The 20,579-nt window shown below is 58.3% G+C and overlaps 1 protein-coding gene across 12 annotated transcripts in view; it reads right to left on the bottom strand.

The window, feature by feature from the left end:
* Positions 1-205: 205 nt before the first annotated feature.
* Positions 206-20,579, bottom strand: part of NCOR2 (nuclear receptor corepressor 2) — a 272,197-nt gene continuing 251,823 nt past the window's right edge. For 10 of the 12 annotated variants that reach the window (XM_064522029.1, XM_064522028.1, XM_064522027.1 and 7 more), the window contains 13 exons: positions 19,029-19,178; positions 18,428-18,568; positions 18,154-18,316; positions 17,120-17,553; positions 14,570-14,713; positions 14,288-14,436; positions 13,728-13,921; positions 11,875-12,027; positions 10,964-11,109; positions 9,636-9,689; positions 6,019-6,246; positions 4,507-4,686; positions 206-4,168 (listed from right to left, as the gene is read on the bottom strand). In XM_064522029.1, the coding sequence (XP_064378099.1) occupies positions 3,993-4,168; positions 4,507-4,686; positions 6,019-6,246; positions 9,636-9,689; positions 10,964-11,109; positions 11,875-12,027; positions 13,728-13,921; positions 14,288-14,436; positions 14,570-14,713; positions 17,120-17,553; positions 18,154-18,316; positions 18,428-18,568; positions 19,029-19,178 (2,312 nt within the window). In that variant the 3' untranslated portion in view covers positions 206-3,992. The remainder of the gene's footprint in view (positions 4,169-4,506; positions 4,687-6,018; positions 6,247-9,635; positions 9,690-10,963; positions 11,110-11,874; positions 12,028-13,727; positions 13,922-14,287; positions 14,437-14,569; positions 14,714-17,119; positions 17,554-18,153; positions 18,317-18,427; positions 18,569-19,028; positions 19,179-20,579) is intronic. The other 2 variants (XM_064522031.1, XM_064522032.1) reach the window with 2 other exon arrangements.

Here is a 20,579-nt window from a genome sequence, read left to right on the forward strand (position 1 = left end):
GAGCGCCTCGCTGGTCCTGGGTTTAAACACACAAAGAAGCAGGAGAGCGCTGTGTTTTGCTGGCAAATAAGCTTTTTGTTTGTTTGTTTGCTTGCTTTTTTTTTTTTTTTATTATTTAAACAGTAAGGCAGTGTGCAGACACTGCTACCCACACGGCTCGCTAGTGGGAACGCTGAGCAAAATAACAGTGAACAAAACCTCCACCTTCAGTAGAAGAAAACCAACCCTTTATAGCAAGCTGCGTAAATATTTACAACTCGTGGATCTATATACAGCCCGGTCTATCATACAACTCACTTCAAAACAGCTATGCACAGTTTGGTTGTACAAAAGATAGATTTTTTTCCCCCCTTGCACAGTTCAAATGATAAATCGTCCAATAATCTTTTGCTTGCTTGTTGGTTTGTACAAATTAGGACGTGGGGAATGGTAACTTTGAACTTGGGGTTTATCGCATTTAATGTGACACCCCCCCCCCCCCTTTTCTTTTTCTCCTTTCCATTTGCACGCTCAGTAAAAGTCATAGCTGGCAGCACCAGGGCGCATGGTGGAAACCGCGATGAAGGAGGGCGCGCGGGGCCGGCTCGGTCCCGGGGTGGCCCTGCACAAGGGATGCGACGCGGGGATAAGCGTGCCGAGACACGGCGCTGGGTACGGGCAGCGGCTCCCACCAGCACGGTGCTCCGGCAGCCGAGGGCCCGCACTGCCCTGCACATGGGACACGTGGCCGTGGGAGGACCTGGGCTTGGCCGGGGCGCGCGTTGGGGCAGGAAGGCTGGAGGTCAGCGGATGGAGGTGCAGCAAGATGGAAAGAGCTGAGAAGCGCGGTTAAGGGGCCAGCCCAGGGCAATGACGAGAGCTTCCCCATGGAGGGCTTTTCCAAGTGTGGGATCCCGCTGGAGTGGATCCCACGTTGGATAAACCTGAAAGCCGTGACCAGAAGAGCCCAAGTCTGCTGTAGCCCCGCAACGGCAGCATCCCGCCCCTCCTGCAAACACAGTGGCTCCCAGAAGATGCCAGTAAGAGCTGTCCATCCAGCCATCCGAGATGAGCACCGAGCCACAAAACCCAAAAGGCCTAACGCAACCTTGCCAACACCTACAGACTTCCTCTCAAACACAACATCTTTGCCGAGAAGCCCTGGTTGGGTAGTTGCACGGCTTTGAGCAACCCAGGACTCTTCACAAGCCCTTGGCCAGCCATGGGCAACCTGCAGCTACTTGCTCTGCACGCACCAGAGGTGAAAGACCAAAGGGGAACAGAAAGGAGATGCCATGCTGAGCCCTTGAGGTCCGCCAAGCTCCCCTCCTGCCAGCTGCAACGCCTGGGGCCCGGCCGCGTCCCGCGAGCAGGGCACTGCGGGAGCAGAGGGCTCCCGGGACGCCGCGACCTTTAACGCGGAGCAGCCCCTCCGCGGCGCGAGGATGGAGCCCAGCACGCAGAGCCGGCACACGTGGACCCCGCCTGCTCTCCGGAGGGACCCCCGCGTCCCACAGGGCCCGAGTGCGGCCATCCTGGAGCCGAGACGAGGGGGGCACCGCCGCCGGGGCAGCCGCCAAAGCCGGGGGCCGCAAGCGCCGGGGACCTCGCCCAGCCGCTTCGCGCCTTCTTCCCGCATTGCAAACCCAGCTTATTTTGCTGCTTCGTACAGAGCCCGTCGCAAGAGGGTCTGGCTTTCCAGCAACTATTTCCATAAAACTGCAGCTTTTCATTAGAAAACTACCTCTTTCTTGACATCTTTTCAAGACACCGAAGCAGCACACAGTATTGCTACTGTGCCAAGTGGTAGCTTTATTCTTTGCTCTGCGTTTTTTTTTTTTTTTTTTTTTTTTTTCCCTGAAAGGGTTAGCTTTGAAGGTGACTTAGAAGATGGGTGGAATTTGGGCTTTTCAAGGCAGAATCTGTAGCACTTTAATAGCGTTACACCCAAACGTCAGCTCTGTTAGCTTTACGGTGCAGAGCCACAGAGACACCAGCAGCAATAACCTGGGAACTGAAAGACTTCCAACATCGCTTGTGCATTTTCTCGTTTTTTTTTTCTTTAAAAAAAAAAAAGCACAACAGAAAAGACAAACATTGATGAACATTAAAAACCTGTACATTGTAAAAAACAGAAAAAAAACAACAAAAAAACAAACCCCAAACAAACAACAAACACCACCATTCTCTTGCTTCGAAATCAGAATCAACCTTGGAACATGGCAGGGGGAAAAGAAATCACCGCCGAGGACGGGGCAGCGCCCGCCTCGCTTTGCCACTCTCCTCGCCCCAGGCGCTCCTGGACCGCTGCGCTGGCCGGCTCGTCCGCCCAGCAGCCGAAGAGGCAGAAAGTCTGTGCCGTGGCCTTTTTTTTTCCTCTAGCGTACAGAATGCAAAGCATTTAATACATTTTGGGTGTTTTTTTTTTTTTTTTGCCATTTTTTTCCCCCCAGAGCGAGAAAGCAGAAGTGAATGAAAAAAAGTCTAATATTTTGTTCTTTAACCATGTAACTGCAGATATGATCCAACATCATGGAATGAAAAAAAAATAATGTAAAGTAGAGCATTCATGTGTATCACAAAAATACAATAAAAACTTTTTTTTTTCTTTTTTCCAACGTTTCCTGTGAACTCCCCGGCCTCGTGCCCTGCCCCGCGCTGCCCCTGCCCCGGCGAGCTCGGCAGGGCGCTCGGGAGGACGAGTGTCTGCAACCAGCACACGCTCCCCGCCGACTCCGGTACGTGTAACGAGGGGGCCCTGCGACCACGGCAAGATATTTTTTTCTTTTTTTTAAACTAAGTTCATACATTCTCCTGACTTACAGGTGACTTTGATGGATCAATGTTGCCTTTTTTTTTTTTCCTAAACATTTCCATACAATGGACAAACGCATCAAAGCCCGCGTGTAAGAACAGAACCTCTTTTACAGCATGTAACACTGTGTTTTCTTTAAGTCCTTCCTTGCGTAAAATATTGACATAATTCACTGAAGGTATCAAAAATATACCCTGTAGACCAATACAATTTACAATTGCCTTTTCTCACCATTCAGAAAACAATGCACTTAAAGCAACCGAGTCCCTTCATCCGCAGAGCGCCGGCCCCCGCGGGGATCGCGCTCCGCTCCCATTTGAGCCCAGTATTTCTCTCGCTGAAGGGACTATTATTATTATTATTTTTTCTTAGAAATGGATGTCCGCCTCCCTCCCCTGCCCCTTCTTCCCAGCCACCTTTAGCACGTGTCGAGACCACCCCGGGCTCGGAGAGCTCGCGCGGCAGGTCCGGCGGGCCACCACCACTCATGTCAGCCGGGAGAACCCAAACTGGGGCTTTTGATCCTATTTCTCTCGTTAAATGTTTTCAAATTCCTTTTTTTTTCCCCCCCTCAAGGTTTTGCATCCCTGCGGCACAACCGGGATGCGCTGGACACCCCGGAGCCCCTAACCGAGCGCTCGGGAGCGGGCAACGCGGGCGCGCTGCCGGGGCGTCCGTCCATCCGTCTGTCCATCCCCGGGACACGCGTGCACCCCTGGCCCCCGTGCTCATGCCGGGGGCTCCTCATCGCTCGCTCCCTCCGAGACCCAAACCGCAGCCCCGGCCGCGTCCCGGGGAGCCGGGGCCTCTCCCTCCCGCCCCGGTCCCTGCGCCGGTGGCAGCGCAGTCGCTCTCGAGCACGGGGGTCGGCGCCAGCATCCACGGTGGCTTCCCGCGATTTTTATCTCGTTAAGGCTTTTTTTTTTTTAGACTGAAGAGGAGTCAGAAATTTCCAGATGTTGAGAGAGGAAAAAAAAAAAAAAACAAAAACCAAACAGCCTTTCCCCCCCAAGTTGGTGGGTTGGGAAGGGGGGAAGGAAAAAAAAAAAAAAAAGAGGGGGAAAAAAAATGAAGCTCTGCTCCCGCGTGGCTGCTCGTGAGAGCCGCACGGCCGGGGCCGGGGCCGGCGTGGTCCGGGTCCGCCCGGGCAGCTCGCGCCCGCGCCGTCGCTCGCTCGCCGTCTGCGCCCCTCGCCGCCTCACTCGCTGTCCGAAAGCGTCTCGTACTGGGAGCAGAGCAGGGGCTTGGGCTCCTCGTCCCAGGCGTGGTGCTGGCTGCCGGCGGCGCCCGGCGGCAGGGACGCGGCGGGCGCCGCCGTCACCACCCCGCTGGGGAGCCTCATGGTCAGCGGGTTGTAGGGGAACGGCGTCGAACCTGCGCGGGGAGGCGAAAGCAGAAAGAGTTAACGTTGACGGGTGACCCACCACCCCAGCAGCCCCCTCAACCCCTCGAGCCCACTCACGAGGGTTGGGAACGGTGTGGGGACAGCATGTGTCCCCATGGGGCCATCCCGCGCTGGTGCAATGGGGCCAGCAAGGAGGCAAAGTGAAGTGGTGGCACCATCGCAATGGGCACCACCAAGGTTTGGAGCTCCGTGGGGACACCATGAGCAGGGCACGTCCCGGGGACTCCCGCGTGGCTCCCACATGGGGGGCTGCGGTGGCCAGGGACAGCAGGACGAATCCCCTCGCCCACGTCCCGTCCCCCGGTACCTGCGGACGACGGCCTGTCCTCCCAGACGCGGTTGGTCAGCGGCGTCCGCCTGTTGCAGTCCCCCTCCGAGTGCACGGAGGAGACGGACGGCGGCCTCTCCCCGGAGGACAGGCCCGGCGCCGGAGACTTGGCCTTGCGGCTGTTGGGCCTGGCGGCCATCTTTGGCTTCCCTCCTCCTCCTGCAAAGAGAAGCGGCCGCTCGTCACCGGGGCCGGGCCGGTGGCGCAGGGGCCCGCCGGAGCCTCCCCCGAACCTCCCCCGAGCCAGGCTCCTCTTAACAGCCTGCAAAAACCGCTAGCGGCCGGTGGCAACCTCCCTGCGCGCGGCGGGGAGCCGCAGGCCGCCCGAGCCCCCGGCGCGCTCCCCGCTTCCCTCACCTCTCGCTGCGCGACCGGGGGCCGCGTTCGGCAACCGGCGGCAAAATCCCCGGCGCCGCTCAGCCGGGTTGTGACAGGTTTAAAGCCAAAACCGGCGCTTAGGCCCGCGGCTAGGCGGGCGACCCACGCGGGGAGGCGGTTTCGGAGCGGGGCCGGCCCCGCTGGTCCCACCCTGCCGCCCCGCGCGGCGGCCTCTCTCCCGGCGTGCGGAAGCGCGGGTGGAAGCAGCGGGTGGGGTCATGCGGTAGCCAGAAAAGCCTTTTCTGCGAGAAGCTAGCGCCGCAGCCGTGCCACGGGGGCCTCTCTGGCTGCCCCCCTGCCTGGCCTAACTGGGGGTGCAGGAGCGGCCCCCTCGCCCCGCCGCAGCCCCCGGGGCGCCGGGCCGGGCCTGCTCGCCGACGGGCCCCTCGGGCGCTGACGTCCCGAGCGCCGCCCGCCCCCTCGAGCCCCCTTTCCTATCGCTCCGTCCTGCCTCCGGGATGCTCCGAGCCCCGGTCCGGCCGGCCGCCCCCGGCCGGCAGAGCGGGTGAAACGGGACCTCCGCGCCGGCGAGCCCGGACACCCCCAGCGCAGGGCAGCCCCCTGCCCGGAGCCAGCCCTGCTCCCGCCCCGCGCCGGGGCTCCCGGCCCGCAGCGGCCTCCTGCCCCCCGGAGCAGCGGCTACGCTGGAGCTGCCCTTCGGGAAAGGCGCCCGGCTCCGGCCCCCGCGCCGGCACTCAGCCCCCGCGCGCTGCCGCCCGCCGGAGCTGTGCCGGGAGCCGGAGGGGGTTTACGGACAGTTTAGGGGAGCTGTTTTAGTTTATGGCTTTGGGCTAGTTTGTTGGGTTTTTTCCCATAAACCTCCTCGACGTGATAAGGAAAGGAGATATTAAAAACAACAAACGGGGAAAGGAGCACAGTCAGTGGTTTAGAGAAAGCAACAGCACCTTCCGAGACTATTAAATTAACGTCAAACAAGACCAGGATTAATCAGCGGATTCACAAAGCTCGAAGCTGGGCGGGGGGGAGGTGGGGGAAGAAAACCAAAACGAACAAAAACGGAAGGGGGGAAAAAAAAATCCACCCGTGAGAGGGGAAATATCAAGGCTGAGAATTAATAACACAGAGAGAGCGAAGGTGGAGAGGGCTGCAGACCTGGCAAGGAGCGCACGTCCTCGTTTCGTCCATCAGCAGGAGTTATGGGCATAGCAGCGGGCAGGCTTGCACTGGCATTCAGAGAGTTAAAAGCATTGGCACTGAGAGGTGAGCGCTCTTCCCACTGCTCGTCATATTTACCCATTAGGGCTTTCCTAATTATTGCCTCCAACCCCATGTTGGTACTGGAATTCTCTTGGACCGACTGGCTTCTACAACTGATTAGCCCTGGGAGATACGGGAAGGGGAGGAAAGACGGGGATGGGAGGTGGGAGGGAGCCAAATGAGAAGAAAGATGGGGGGGACGGGGAAGGGGAGAAAGGAGACAAGGGAGAAGGGAAGAAACAAACAGTCAGCACATTCTCGCAAAGCAACAAACGTCGTCATCTTGTTCTTTAAAGCTCTGCAACGCACTCGTCGCCGGCTGGCCCCCCTCCGCCTCCCCTCTCCAACCCGCCCCGGGGCTCGGCAGGGCTGGCGCTGCGAAGGAGCAGGACTCACTCCGTGATTTCTGCGCGCAGACACGGTTTCCCGGGGCGGGAGGCTCGGGGAGGCCGGGAGGGATGGAGGGAGGGCGGCAGGGTCCTTGCTGAGCCCCAGGGAGGCACAGCGGGACGGGGGCTTCCCGCCCCGGGCAGGGCCGGTTGGGCGCGGGGGCGGAGGGGATGCGCGCCTGGATTAAAAGTAGGTGCGCAGAAAATCCGGGGACTGGGCCAGTTTCTCATGGAGGAAGAGACAGGGAAGGAAGGGGGGGGGGCCACTGTGAAAACCCCACAAAAACACGTGTCTGGGAGGAGGTGCCCAGGGCTGGCCTTGGCTCGGGGAGGGGGCGATTGCAGGCAGCCCGGGACGGGCTGCACTGTCCGGGGGGGAAGAGCCCTTTCGTCCCTCCTGGCGCCCTCCGGCCCGGCTCGGCTCGGCCGCGAGGGACGGGCTGCGGAGCGCAGTGCTGGGTCCGAGCGCGGGTCAGTCTCAGAAGCCATGCAGTTATGGTGCAGCGCCGCACAGGCACCAGAGGCTCAGCCACGCGACCGGCATTCCCAGCGCGGCGGTTACAGGAGACAAGCAAGGGCAAAATACAGACACGCAAACAGCGGGCCGGCCGCGGCGGCCCCCGGCTCGCCGGGATCGCCGCCTCTCCGCTCCCGGGGACGGCTCCCGGGCTCCCTCGTCTTCCTGGGAAGAGGCAGCGTGTCCCGGCTCCCCCTCCACGCTCAGCTCCCTGCGCGGGGGCTTTGCTCCCCGCTCAGCCGCAGCAGGACGGGCGTTCACCCGGGCGGGCTCTCGGGAGGTTGGGTCTCCCCGGTTGTGTTTTGCTGCCACGGACCATCGGGTCGCGGCCAGCATCCTCCTCCTCTCCTGGCTCCCTCTCCCAAACGCGTTTGCTCTGCCGAGCTACCTTACACCGGCTCGGCCTCCCACACCTACCGCAAGCACCGATGCCTACCCGGCTCCTGGCCCAGCATCTTTAACCAGCGGCAGGGAAGGGTCATACAGAGGGGACGTGCACGGGGCGCCCTGCACGCTAACAGCCCTGCCAGGCGATGCCTGCGTCCCACGGCGGCTGCGGCCAGAAGCTGGCCCGGCCCTGGGGCTTTTCCCTCGCTCATAGGAAAGTCCAGCCGTTCCTAGTCGTACTTAAAAATAGCAGCCTGAAGGCGTTCCCGCTGCCAGAGGGTGTTAATGCCGCTAAATGAAGAGGCGTCGGAGAAAGCTGCATTGCTGGGTTTCCGTGGGCGCCTCTGCCGCGGCCTCCCGGGGAGCGGCAACCTCCATCCCACCATCTCCGTTTCCCGGCCTGCGTTGAAGGCCACGGGCACGGCAGCGGCCGAGCCGGGAGGAGACCAGGGCGCCCCGCCAGCTGCTTGCGCTTTTATTCGAGCCCCCAAACTGTCCTGCTCCTGCCCACACCTAACTCTAACGGGGCTGCGGGGCTCCAGCAGCCACCAACACCTAAAGGGAAACACGTTTGGGGGGGGGAGACCCGGCTGCTATGGATGCAAACCCCACGGGGCCCAAACCTCAGCCCCACTGCGACCCCTTGAAAGGGGTGGTTGGCAGCGCTGCGGGGAGCCTCGGCCGAGCCCCCGCGCTGCCCTGGGGGGCTCCCAGGCCCCGCAGCCACCTCCTCCTGCACGTGGGCGCGGAGCAGCAGGAAACCCCGCACGAGAGTCTCCTGAGAGCACCCACGTGCCAGCAGCCCCCGCGGACGCGTCTGCAGCCCGCGCAGGCACGTGGCAGCGGCGTGGGCAGGAGTGCTGCTGTCCTACAGCCAGGGCCGGAGGCAGCTCAGCCGCCCCCACGCTGCCCCCCTGCCTGGGGCTGATGCCTGTGCTACGCCCGGGAAGCCCGCAGTGCCCCCCACGCGCCGTGGGGCCGCTTTCAGCCCTCCTTGCCTCCTTCAGCTTCTCTCTCCCTCCTGTTTTCCCAGCTGGGTTGACAGCCATGGGAGCAGCAGAGCTGGAGAGGATGCGGTGGCCCTCGGGGAGCTCCTAAGCCGCCCGCTGAGCTCCTGCGTGGTCCCCACCGGGCTCTGGGGACTGTCCCAGCTCCCTGAGAGCAGGGTGGCTGCACCCAGCTCGTTGGTGGCTGCGGTAGTGTCCCACGTGTTAGCCAGCAGGTTGATGCTGGTTAGGGTGGGAGACTCGCCCGAAACCACGCCACGGCTGCCTGGAGCCCGCACGGGGCTCTGCAGAGATGCTCAGATACCACCACCAACACTTACTCCAGGATCAGGCTTTCAGGATTAAAGCCTCCATCAGCCCAAGGGCACCAGAAACTCCCCCTCTCTGCGTATCCTCAGAGGGTGACCAAATCCTGCCCAGAAAGCTCTTCTGCGTGGGACTAGCTGCACTGATGTGGCTGGAAGGGAGCAGGGACCCAGCCACCAGCTGCACTTTCTTTTTCTCCCAACTACTGAGAAAACAAAGTCAACCTGTGCTTTAAGTACCTGGAGGACTAAGTGCATTGCCAGTGCCCCTGTGCCCAACCACCCCTCCGTCCCCCAGATAACACCTTCCCTCTGTTCTCAGCCATCGCCCGTTTGCACAAACGCTCTCAGTTCAAGGCTATGGGATGCTGTGGTTGCCTGAGCTTGCTCCCACAAGCGATTCCCGCATTGCATCCAGCCTGCAGTGGCGGAAAGCCTGTTTCCTACCCTCGTTCCCCCTTTGCTGATGCCCTGCTACCCATCCGCCGCCGTCTCCTCTTCCTACGCGCGTGGCCACAAGGTCCTGCCAAGAGTAGCACAGGGTCCTGCTCTGCACGACGTCTGCTGCAGCTCTTCCTCCCAGCGAGGGTGGACCTCCTGTGCACCTTACCTGCCACCGGTGCTAATGCACCCCGAAGGCACCGCGCAGCTAGAGTTTAATCCTCTCTCGGTATCAGATTGCCAGCCCAGACAGACCTGGCCAACCCCTTGCTGCCAGGCTTTTTGCTGGTGTCACTGTTGGGGTTTTAAGGCCTTCAGCCTCTCAGCGACAGGTATGCTCAGTCTTATTGCAAAAAAACCCACAGAAAACAACCCCCCACCCCCAATCTTAAATCTACTGAGTCTCCTCCATAGCTGCGAAGTCTGTAAGGGATGAAGTATGATATAGATATAGCATGAGAGTTACCTGCTCCAGTAATCGCTGGCATATTGAAAATCTCTGTCCCGGGCTGCCCAACATCTGGGAAAAAAAAGAAAGAAGTTCTTTAGTACAGAGAGCAGCGCGAATAGGCTGGCTGTAAGGACAGAGCTGTCATGCTGGCCATGGCAAGATCTTGGTGTCCCCACCACAGCACCCAGGCTGGCAATAGCCCATGTCCCCCAGGTACTGTGGTGGGTCTGCAGATGCTGGGACCATAAATCACTGCCTTTGCCTTCTGGGGAAGCACAGCCACCACTTCTTGCCAGGTGGGAGTGGGCAGGAAAGCAGACCCCAGAGACCCTGGGCAGTGTCTCCATGCTGAGTGCTGACCCTCCTACCCTCCAGCCCCTTCGCATTACCACCTCCGAGAAGTTAAACCCTCTCTCCTGCCTGCAGGGCTTCCGAAGACTCAAATCCCCATAGCCAGGGAGCAGTTTGGGGCAGTGGGGAGGGTGAGGAGGAGAAGAAACGTTAAATCAATATTTTCCTTCTTAGCTGAGCTGTTTGACTTGGATATCGCTTTCCTTAGAATAACAGAAATTCTCATAAAATAAGAGCCGTTTCCTATTTCTGTATATTTTCCCTTGATAAGGGAAAGTGTGGAAGGTCATGGGGTTCAGCCGCATGTCCCCAAAGGGGCATAACAATACAGTTGGCTCATGGTAACATCATCCGGGAGACGAGACAGCTTGGTCCCTCTTATCCGATGCAGCTGTTGTAAGATGGATTCAAATTGAATTAGTATTGACTGTATAATGCTGGGCTAAATTAAATTATGATCCTATCTACTCTATTAGTGGTTAATGAATGAACGGCCTGAATTTCTAATACAAGCCAGCCTGGTTAGTTTTACAGAGCTGTACCAATATTGATGTAGGGATTAAAGTAATGTTGGGGGGAGATGCATCTCAAGGAGGAAGGATTCAGCTTGGCTGGCCATTCATTAAAATATCAATTGCTCTTAAGTCTCCTCCATGCTCAGCTCATTATTTCCTTCCTATTGAGGTTATCTGGTGCTGCCACACAGGTTGGACTGACAGCCCCAGAGCAAGGAGACACGCAGCTGGGAAGCCCTCCTGTCGCCTCCCCAGATGCTCACAGCTGCTGCAGGCACCCCGGGACCGAGGAGGCTCATCGCAGAAAGCAGCCAGTACTTCTGCTTCCCAGCAAACCATGCCACGACCAGGAGACAACTGGGTGGGAGTCCCAGCCCTTAACTCACAGCAGCACCCATTCCCAAAACTCCTTTGCTTCACGTGTCCTCAAGGCTTGCCCCCCTCGCGCCCCCCACTCGCCTCCCCACATGTCCTTACTGTACTCCGTCTCATTCTTGTTGGTCGTGCTGAGCTTCTTGATGATCTCCTGTTTCTTGGACTTCACCATGGCAGAGTTGCTCTCAGTTAGCTTGCTGAAGAAAGCTGGAGGCTGAGTGTTATTTCCTGGGGACTTGGACCCCATCCTGCAGAGCAAAAGGCTGTTAGAAACCACTGTGATGTCCAGTTCACAAAATTGCCCCTTAACTGTAACTCCTCCAAATCAGCCCTTGGGCTCCTGCACTGTTTGGGACCTCCAACTTCTCTCCCCAGCTCTACTTTTAATGTATCACACTGTGGAAACACCCCTACAAACGGAGAGCCATCTGGGAGGCAACACTACTTCTGGATGCAAGAAAAATTCTTCTTTCCTAATCGTTCCTACCTTTCAACGAATGAGCCCAACTAAATTCCCTTCTCAGACCTAAAATTCAGTTCCCTACTTTTCTGCTCAGCCAAACGATCACAAAGAAAGTTTGCAAAGAGAGATGTTTCCAAAGGCACCAAAGAAGGGCCAGGCCACCCTCCACTCCGGGGGAAGGGATTGGAGCTGATGCACTGGGATTGCTGGGATCTACCAGCAGCGTCAGGACACCTCCGTTGTGCCTGGTCTCGCTGGGAGATGGGCAATTTGCTAGGATGGGCTTGCACAGCAGCGGCAAACGGCACAAGACTGCATCTAGGAGGAGGCTCTCGGAGGCCAGCTCCTCGGAGAGGCGCCTTCCAGGGCCAGCTGGCCCCTGTTGTTGGGTTATCGGAGCTATAAAAAGGAGACAGCGCGCCGAGAGCCGAGCAGCGACGGGGACGCTTCGTAGGGCAAGGCAGGGGCAGGGCCTCCCGTGGCCCACGGTGGGGACGGGGAGGGGGGAACGCGCTCACGCCGCCTCCACCGGCCCCTCGCTCCGCGTTACCTCTGGTCCAGCTGCTCGCCCTCCCGGTACAGCAGCGGGTACGTGGCGCTCTTGGCGTGCTCCGGGTCTCCCACGCCGTCTGGCGGAGAGACGGGCTCGATACAGCTGTCGGGCCCGCTGCTCCCCGCCGACGCTTTGCTCTGCTCCGGGGATCTGCGGGCGGTGGCGGGGAGATGCGATCGGCTTGTTGCAACATCCTGTGTCTCTGCACAGCAGCTCGGGGGGCGGGGGGAGCGGGGAGGACTAAAATAGCTTTCTGTAAAGCGGGGAAAGGAGCCAAACCTTCCACACCCTTGCGGGCTTACAGCGCCTTTTAACACGAGCCTTAGGAACAGAGCAGCTTGGGCATTTTTTGAACCACAGGCGTGCAGAGAAGGCCTGAACCGAGATGCGGCCCAGATTTCCAGGCAGCCGGCCAGCCAGCAACTGGCCCAAATATAGTTACCCAGGAGAGATGGAGGGACGAGTCCTGGGACATTCTGGCTCAGCCCATGGGAGCTCGACTCTGCAGAGCTCTCCCACGTTTGCAGGGACCCCGACTGCCGCCGCCCCCCGGCCAGCGGCCACGTGGCCCCTCGGCAGGCTGGGGCATTAACCCTTTGGGGAAAGGTCTCTCTTCATCCTCCATCACATTGGCTAACACACGGGAGGTGGCTGCTGCGCTCCAGGAGGGCAGCATCCATGCACCACCCGTCCACCCTCATCGCAGGGTCGGGAGCCGGCCTGCCTGGGCTCTGTGGTGGGGGTGCACGGGTATGCGGAGCGCTCTGGGGGGCCGTTCTGGCCAAGGAAGGCCGTGCACGGGCTTGCTGGCTGCCCACGGACCAGCCCAGCGCTGGGACCAGCCTGGAGAGGCCTGACGCAGCCACGGGCCACACTGGCAAGGCCTCTGATGCCTGAACGTAGCCAGCTGCCTGGGAGGCAGCCAGGGTCGAGTCTGCAAGGAATTCCTCACGGCGAGTTCTGGGAATTTACGTCTTTGTTCTTTCTGTGGTTTCTTTTTTCAATTTTTTTCTTTTCTGGGTGGCCAGGGCTGGGTTCCCTCCCCTAATGTTATAAAGCCAATTCTAGGACCATGCAGAGCTGGAAAAAATAATCACATTTACTGACATGGAATCGCAGGTTTGGAGACACCACTGTTTCCTGGGCGTATCTGGGTCTCACTGAACTGTCTGAGTTAGGGTGGGAGGACAGACCCCATGCTAGGATTTCCAATGAAAGACTCCCATATTTCCAATTCACTACAACAGCAGTCAGACTTTTCTTGTGATGCTACTTGCATAATTTGAAAGTGACTTTAAAAAAAAATAAAGCTGGTGCCTGAAATGGATAATTATAGTTGACACAGCGCATATATCTCACAAGCTTCTGATTCACTGAAAAAGGATGGAGATAAAATTCATTCTGAATCAACAGAAAATGCACTGTATTTGTTTTTTTGGAACTGTCTGAGACCTGATAGGTCACCGCACAGTGACCTGCCAGGGACCGAGGACACCACACAGCTGGGGAAGGGGATCATGAACAGACTCTAATGGGGTCTAGGGTGCATCCCTGGGACAACGGAGGAGGCAAGAGAGGCACCACAGAGCAAAAATGCCAAGATCAGAAGAAACCTTTATGCTCTGGGTGTTATAAGCTAGTGATTCCACGTGAGACCCAAGCTGGGGACATAAATTCAGCAAAGCCAAATGACAGCCCACCCTGTGCACTGCCCGACCTGGGCGCCAGGAAACCCATGGCACCGTCCGGCTCTTCACCCTGGCAGCCCTGCTCCCTCGGAGCTCACGCTTGCACAGCAGGCTGGCAAAACCCCTGTCCGTGCCCGCGTCGGTTCGACACTCTGCCCTCACCTTTTGCCTCCTTCGCTCTGCGGGGAGATCCTGGAGGCCGCCGCGTGCTCCTGCTGCTGGAGATAGGCCTCGCTGGGGGTGCGACGCAGGTCCAGCACGGGGCACGTGACCCCGGGGAAGGAGTACACTGGGGTCTGGATGTGGGAGTTCAGCTGCTGAGGGTGATGGCGTGTGTAGTCCTGGGTGATGACCTCCTAGAAGAAGAAAACCCCCAGTCAGAAAGAGAGTTGGTTTCCACTTTCTGCTTTGCAGGACTCAACTAAGACAGCAGAAGCAGGAGGAGATGCTCTGCACGGGCTGCGTTTCCCCTCTGGTGAGGCCGGTTCGTCCTTGCTGCCAGCTGGGATGTAACCCCTGCCTCCTGCCTGCCACAGCTCTCATGGCAGGCTTGTTCTGGCAGCAGCTACCTGGGCCGAACACGCATGGTGCACCAAACCAGAGGTGCTCCGGTCTCCAGCATCATTCCTGGCCCTCCCCACCGGACAGGGTTCAGATCAGCTCTGGATACGGCTCCACCCTCCTCCCCGGGGCCCTAGGAAGGAGAGAGCAAGCTTGCTTACGCTGATGTGCTGGGCCAGCGTGACCACCCGCTGGTTCATGCCCTTGATGCTCTGGCTGGACTGCAGCGGCTGGCACGGGGGCTGCTGGCTCTCAGCCGGGCGGAGGTGCTGCAGGTGGGCCGCCTCGGGAGCCGAGGCCTTCAGGGAGGCTGCGGGAGGCACAAAGGACAGGGCTGGAGCAGGACGGAAGCTGCCTCCTCTTCCTCGGCTAACGAACAATGTCCCGACGTGGCACCGGGGCACGGAGAGCCGGGCAGTCCCCGCCGCGGCGCCAACCCTCACCTGGCTGCTTCTGCCGCAGGTCGTGCTCTGCGTGCCCCTTCTCCGGGTCCGGCAGCAGCTTGGGCCCCTTCTCGTGGGCCAGGCTGGGCGAGCTCACGGGACTCACGGCCTCGAGGCGGTCCGGGCTGTAGCCACCGTGGAAGCCTGGGGAAGGGGAAGAAGGGCCTTTACGCCGGGGCTCCCTTTGCTCTTCCCAAGCGTGGCTGCTTGCGGGAGGAATCTCATGTTCCGCAAAGGGGGGAATGAAGAGGTCAGGGAAGACCTGGCAGGCGAAATCGCGAGGAACAGACGTGGCTCCGGAGGAGCAGAGAGGACGGGGCAGCGTGCGACAGGCACGAGGCGTATCCACCCTCGCAGCAGCCGTGGGAGCGCCTGCTCGCAGAGCGGGGACCCCCAGGCCACCTCTGACCTTGCCTTCTGGTGACATCCATGAGAACATCGCGTTCCCCACGGAGCTGGGAACGCCGCGGCTCACAGTGACAGCGCGAGACCCAGCACCAAACTCAGCCCCTCCAGGGTAGCCCTGTGCTCGGCCCCTCTCCCTCCCGGAGTGACACACGGAAAAATAGAAACAAGGCCACGACAGGGGGGAAAGTGATCCCCTGCGTGAGGGGAGGTGGGCTGCAAGGGAGACCTCAAAGTGCTTTACAAAGAAAAGCCCAAAGGCCAACGCAGCCAACATCAGTGATTTGAAAATTGGACACCAGGTCCTTCAGACTCCAGATCCTGCTCCAAAGACACCAGTGACACGTCGGGGGACAAAAAGGCTCCTTGACCTTTCTCTGCCTTTTGAGCCCTTGGTGTGCCCCAAGCTGCATCGAAACAGGCCGAGCTGGAATGATGGACCATCACCAACTTCGGCAGAGAGAGAAAACCGAGGCACAGACAGGCTGTGCTTCTACAGACTAGGGGCAAAGGGCCCAGGTGTCCTGGACTCCCTAAACCCCAAGTCCAACAGTTTACAGTGAGGGAGAGATACGCTGCCTCTCTCCAGCTAAGGAAGTTTGGTAACACTTACGACTTTCGTCTCAACAGGCCTTTAACCTCCTAAATGTGAATTCCTAGAAACTGCCAATTTGAGGCGGATCTGGCAGGCGACCCACGGCGCTGACTGAGGGGCCCCAGTCCCCAGCGCAGACTCAGTCGCGGCTGCCCTGACCCACCGACCTCGCACGTCGGGGAAGCCACCCTCTCTGGCACGACCTCTCAGGCACCAAAAATTAACAAGTCCTGGGGAATGCAAGACCCCTGCATTCAGCTCACGGATCGAAGAGAAGCCCCTCTTCCTCGGCGTGGTTAACATTTAGCTGGAGAAAGCACTAACGTCAGGAAAAAATGTACAGGAAAAGCTAAGCTGGGCAACGTGTCCATGGCCAGAGGCACGTCCTGGGCCCTGGACCTCCGTTAGAAATGCTGGGGACACGAAGACATCAACAAGCAGTGGGATGAGCGGATTGGGAAGTGCAAGGAAGAGCAGCTCTCCTCCCCCAGACCACACTGCCATGCCCTTTCCATGTGTTTTCCATGTTCTTTCCTACTGTGTTATAGGAAGGGAGATTTGGTGGTGACACTCAGTGCTGATGGCCATGGTAGACGCTGGCAGATGCTCCAACTTGAAGAAGGTGCCCCGTTAAATCACCGCAGCTGTCTGCTGCTTCTACACACTCACGGGGAGTCTGGATGAATGCTCCGGGTGAAGCCCATAACTCTCCCCAGAGCTGTGCCATCACAATTAACCCAGACCCTGAATCCAATTCCCTTCCTGCACCTTCTGGAAAAACTTATCCCACCACTTTTGTGTTGTACGCAGGATCACTATCGAGTGGTTATTGTGATCTGCTCTGGCAACAGTTGCAGAGCATGGCTGGGTTAAGCGATCCCTGAACCTCCCTGTCCACATTTCCCTCTCATCCCACATCCACTGCCAGGGACCCTAAGTGAGGGTATCCCATCAGAGCTCCACCCTTCAGCAGCCTGCAAAGCACTCTGAGACCCTGCATGCGCAAAGGCACGACTGCGAGCGGGGATGTGCCTGTCTGATGGCCAGCGGCCCTGTCACGCTCTCCTCTTCGCTCATGTGATTTATTACCCACAACTGTTTCTTACAGACTGCCTGGGAATTTCTAATTATGGGGAAATCAGAATTAGCAAATTGCTATTGTCCGTGAAAAGCAATACCAGGAATTGAATGACATTTGCAAAACAAGACTTGGCAATGGAAAAAATTAAAAGAGGGTGGGAGAAGGGAAGATCCCTAAAACACACACAAATAAAAAGCCTGGAATAATGTAACAACTGGGAAGCAGAGGGACAAACACGCTTGGGGAGCTGACGAAGCCCACAGCCAAAGCGTGCAACTAAAAATAAGAAATAACAAAATAAAATTGGTTTCAGGCCACAGATTCGCTCTCTCGCCCCTCCCCTCCAATTTCTTACCATCACTAGTGGAGTTGTTATTTAGCGAGCCTCTTTCTCGCTGCCCCTTATCGCAAGAAATTTGACGCATGATAATCACATCTATGAAGTTGGCCGCTGTCGTGGTGGTCTTACCGAGTGCTCGGAGCTCCTGTTCCTGCATTGAAAAGGGTTTACTTTGACTCTTTTCTCTGCTGTGCTGCTCAGGGCCCGAGGCTGTGTGCTGCTGGTCCAGAGAGTGGTGGTGCTGTTGGCTTTTCCCCTGTCCTCTGCTATAGTGATGAGAAGAACCGGGCCCGGAGGCGGGTAAAGGCCTCGACTCCATGGCTTTAATAGGTGAAGGCGACTGTTCTAGGTTGGCCCCAGCGGGCAGCTTTGAGGTGAATATGTTGTTGTCAGTCTGGGGACGTTCTACCTTGGCTTCTCGGGCCCTCGAGGCCTCTTTCTGTAGGACGGCCGGGTCCATCATGGCTGCATAGCTGTCCACCGCCCCAATGGAGGAGCGCAGCGTGGAGGCTGAGGGGAAGCCTGCAGAGCGGATCGGCGACGTGGTAGTGGTGGACGAGGATCTTCAAGGCAAAAGAAAAAGAGGCAAAGGTAAGGGAACCAAGTGGCGAAAGGGAACTGCTGCTACCCATCCCCCAGAGCCCAAGGTATTAGCCCTGTCCGTCCAAGGTCCTCACAGACCTCCTGAGTGTTGAGTTGGCCCACACTGGAGCAGGTGACGAGGGCTCAGACTGAGTCTCCGCCACCCAGGTGTCCCCTGCGATAGCTGGCCATGGGGTAATTGCTGTGGCCAGGATGAATCAGCCAGAGAGAACAAAAACCATGGAACAAGTCCCAGAGACCTTAATAATCCCAGAAGAAGGAAACCTTCAATAAAAGGAGCAATATCTGTATTTGGTCACAGACAGCCCTCAAACATTCCTGCTTTCTTTTGTGGTAGTAGTTAAAGCCACCAGATAAAGCCAAGGAAAGGCATACCAAAATCTGCCTCTCCCCATCACAACTTTTTTGCAAGCTTCGGTCCTGCTCTCCCTGAGATCGAAGGCCAAAATACCCTCACTCAGTCCCAGTGGTGCATGAACCAATGCTCATTAACTAACTGCCACGGCTGGCCGCAGCGCGGAGGTCTCGGCAAGCGGCAGCGACCTTAGTGGGGGACCTACCGCAGGACGGAAGGGGTGGGGTTCTCCGAGGAGATGATCTTCATGCTCGTGTTGTGGAGCACACTGGGGCGCTGCTGGATGGTCTCATGGGTGCGGGGGGAGACGGGAGAGTGCTGGTGGCTGTGAGAGTGCGAGGACGAACGGCTGCTGGACTGCTCCGTACCTGGGGGCAGACACAGTTAAGGACTTCTTCAGCCCTTCTGGTTACAGTCCCAACCCCGCTTCCACCCAGTACTGGCCCTGACAAGTCGTGCTGGGCTCCTCCCCAGCCTACCTGGTCTCCAGATAGGTGCATGCTCCACAGTGGTGGATGCTAGGATGGACTTCTCGCGCTCCCTCTCACGTTCACGCTCCCGATCCCGTTCCCGCTCAGACACCGATGATCCCGACTGTTTGGTCATGTGTGTGGGGCCTCCTGAAACCAAACCAAAAGGCAGTGAAAGGTCTGCAGGCAGAGCAATTCCCTGGCAGCGAGCACTGCCTGCTCTTCAGATCAATTTGTCTATGGAGCTGATAAGCAACGACTCCATCCAAGGTCACCTAGAGGACGACAGACCAGGAAAACCAGTGTGGCAAAGCCCAAGCAAGTCACACAATAGCTATTCTGGCACCTTCTCCTGGGTACAACCTTTACACAAAACTGTTTGCTAGCTGTCACTTCAGGGCAGACAGGAGAAAAGCAAGGAATACTCCAACGAGCAAACTCAGCATGACCCAGAAGGATCTGGTCTGAGGGAGCCAAAGGTTTGATCCACCAATATGAATGAATCTGGGCTCCCTGATCTGTGCTGGCATGCTGAGCTTATGATCCTGAATAATTTAAGGGACTCCTGCCCGACCATTTTTCTATGGAAAAAGCAACCTGCTGGCGTTACCTGGGGAGAGTGGGGAGCTGCTGTGTCGGCTGCTGAAGGTCTGGGGAGGGCCGGGGATGTAGGTGATGCGGTCCATGGAGGTGGCGGAGGTACCGGGGGTAGGGGGCACGAGGACAGGCAGGTGTGGCACTTGGGACAGGTCGATGATGCCTGGAGAGAGAAGCGAGAGGACTGTCAGGATGACACTGAGCTGCTGCGGCTTGGCCACGTCGGAGCGGGCAGCGATGCTTGGGAAGGTCGACCCATCCCACTGCTCTGGCGCGGAGTGAGAGGTGCCAGCACACGCAGAGACCCCAGTCCTGTTTGCGAGGGGAGGGGATGCTCCTTGGGCAAATACAGCATGTCCAGCTGCTGGGAACGATTCAGCACAGGGAATCATCTTTTTTTTTTTTCACCCTCCCCAGAGATGCTTTGTAACAGGTGTCATATGTTCCCCTCCGTCTCCAGACAGACTGTTTTTAATTTCATCCGTCCGACTGCACCAAAAGGGACCTGATTTTCAATGGCTCGCTGGGGAGGAGGAATGCCAAGATCTGTCCACGCAGAGCGAGAGGGCTCCAGCCAGCATCGGCTGCAGTTCCTCCCAGCCAGCCCCAGACTAACCGCTGCTCTGCAGGCTGAAAAGACAGGAGGAATGTAACTCACACAGCGCGTTTGGGCATGTAACCCTGCAAGCAAGCTCTGTGTCTTTTGCAAAAAGCCACACATAATACTAGGAACAGTTTTGGGTTTTTTTTAACCTTCGAAGGCCAGAAGGGCCAGGCTGGGAAGCCCTCCCTGCCGTGGGGTTTACTCCCCCCAGGATGGATACCCATCACAGGCTGCAAAAGGCAGAAGCAGCTCTGCAGTTTGGCTCCTTCCCTTCAGCTTTCTTACTGTGTTTTACGGGACTCTGATTTGGTCCCACATCCTGTGACCCAGCTGCCAACTGTACCGATCTGTTTTTTTCTCTCTTTTGCCATTTCTCCCAGCTCCAACCCGCTCATTTTCATTGGTGTCTGAGGCTCCTGCTGCCAGTCCTGCTCCTCTCCCACCAGGGCCCGAGGGCTGCGGAAGAGCAGGGCAGAGCCGCGGTTAGCGTGCAGCGCTCCGTGACAGCCCGGCCGAGCAGCCCTGCTGGCACGGAGCTGCAGAGCTGCACATCCCCGGAGACCCTCGAGGAGCCAGGAATTACTTCCTGCCCCCAACTCCCAACAGCCCTTTTTGGAGGGGGGTCCAACAGCTGTTTGGATGCCTGCAGCAAATCTAATTGTCAGCTTAGGACAGGAAGCAGAAATCAATAACACAGCCAGGCTGGGGGCGAATCCGGGGAGGCAGGATCCGGCTAGCGCATGCCATGCCTGCCAGAAACGCTATCGGATCCCCAGCCGACACAGCCACCCGGGCCGAGAGCCTGCGTCGGCTCCCCGACGGGCTCTGCAGCAGCAGCTCGCTGCCCTGGCCGCCCGCTCGGGCTGCAAGAGCCGAGCAAGAGGAGCCCTTCTCCCGGCAGCTCTTGAGGGGGCCCCCAGCACCGTGGAGTACTTCAGATGCTGGTTGACTTGCAGCCCT

The sequence above is a fragment of the Dromaius novaehollandiae genome, chromosome 17, assembly GCF_036370855.1.
Source record: "Dromaius novaehollandiae isolate bDroNov1 chromosome 17, bDroNov1.hap1, whole genome shotgun sequence".
NCBI lineage: Eukaryota > Metazoa > Chordata > Aves > Casuariiformes > Dromaiidae > Dromaius > Dromaius novaehollandiae.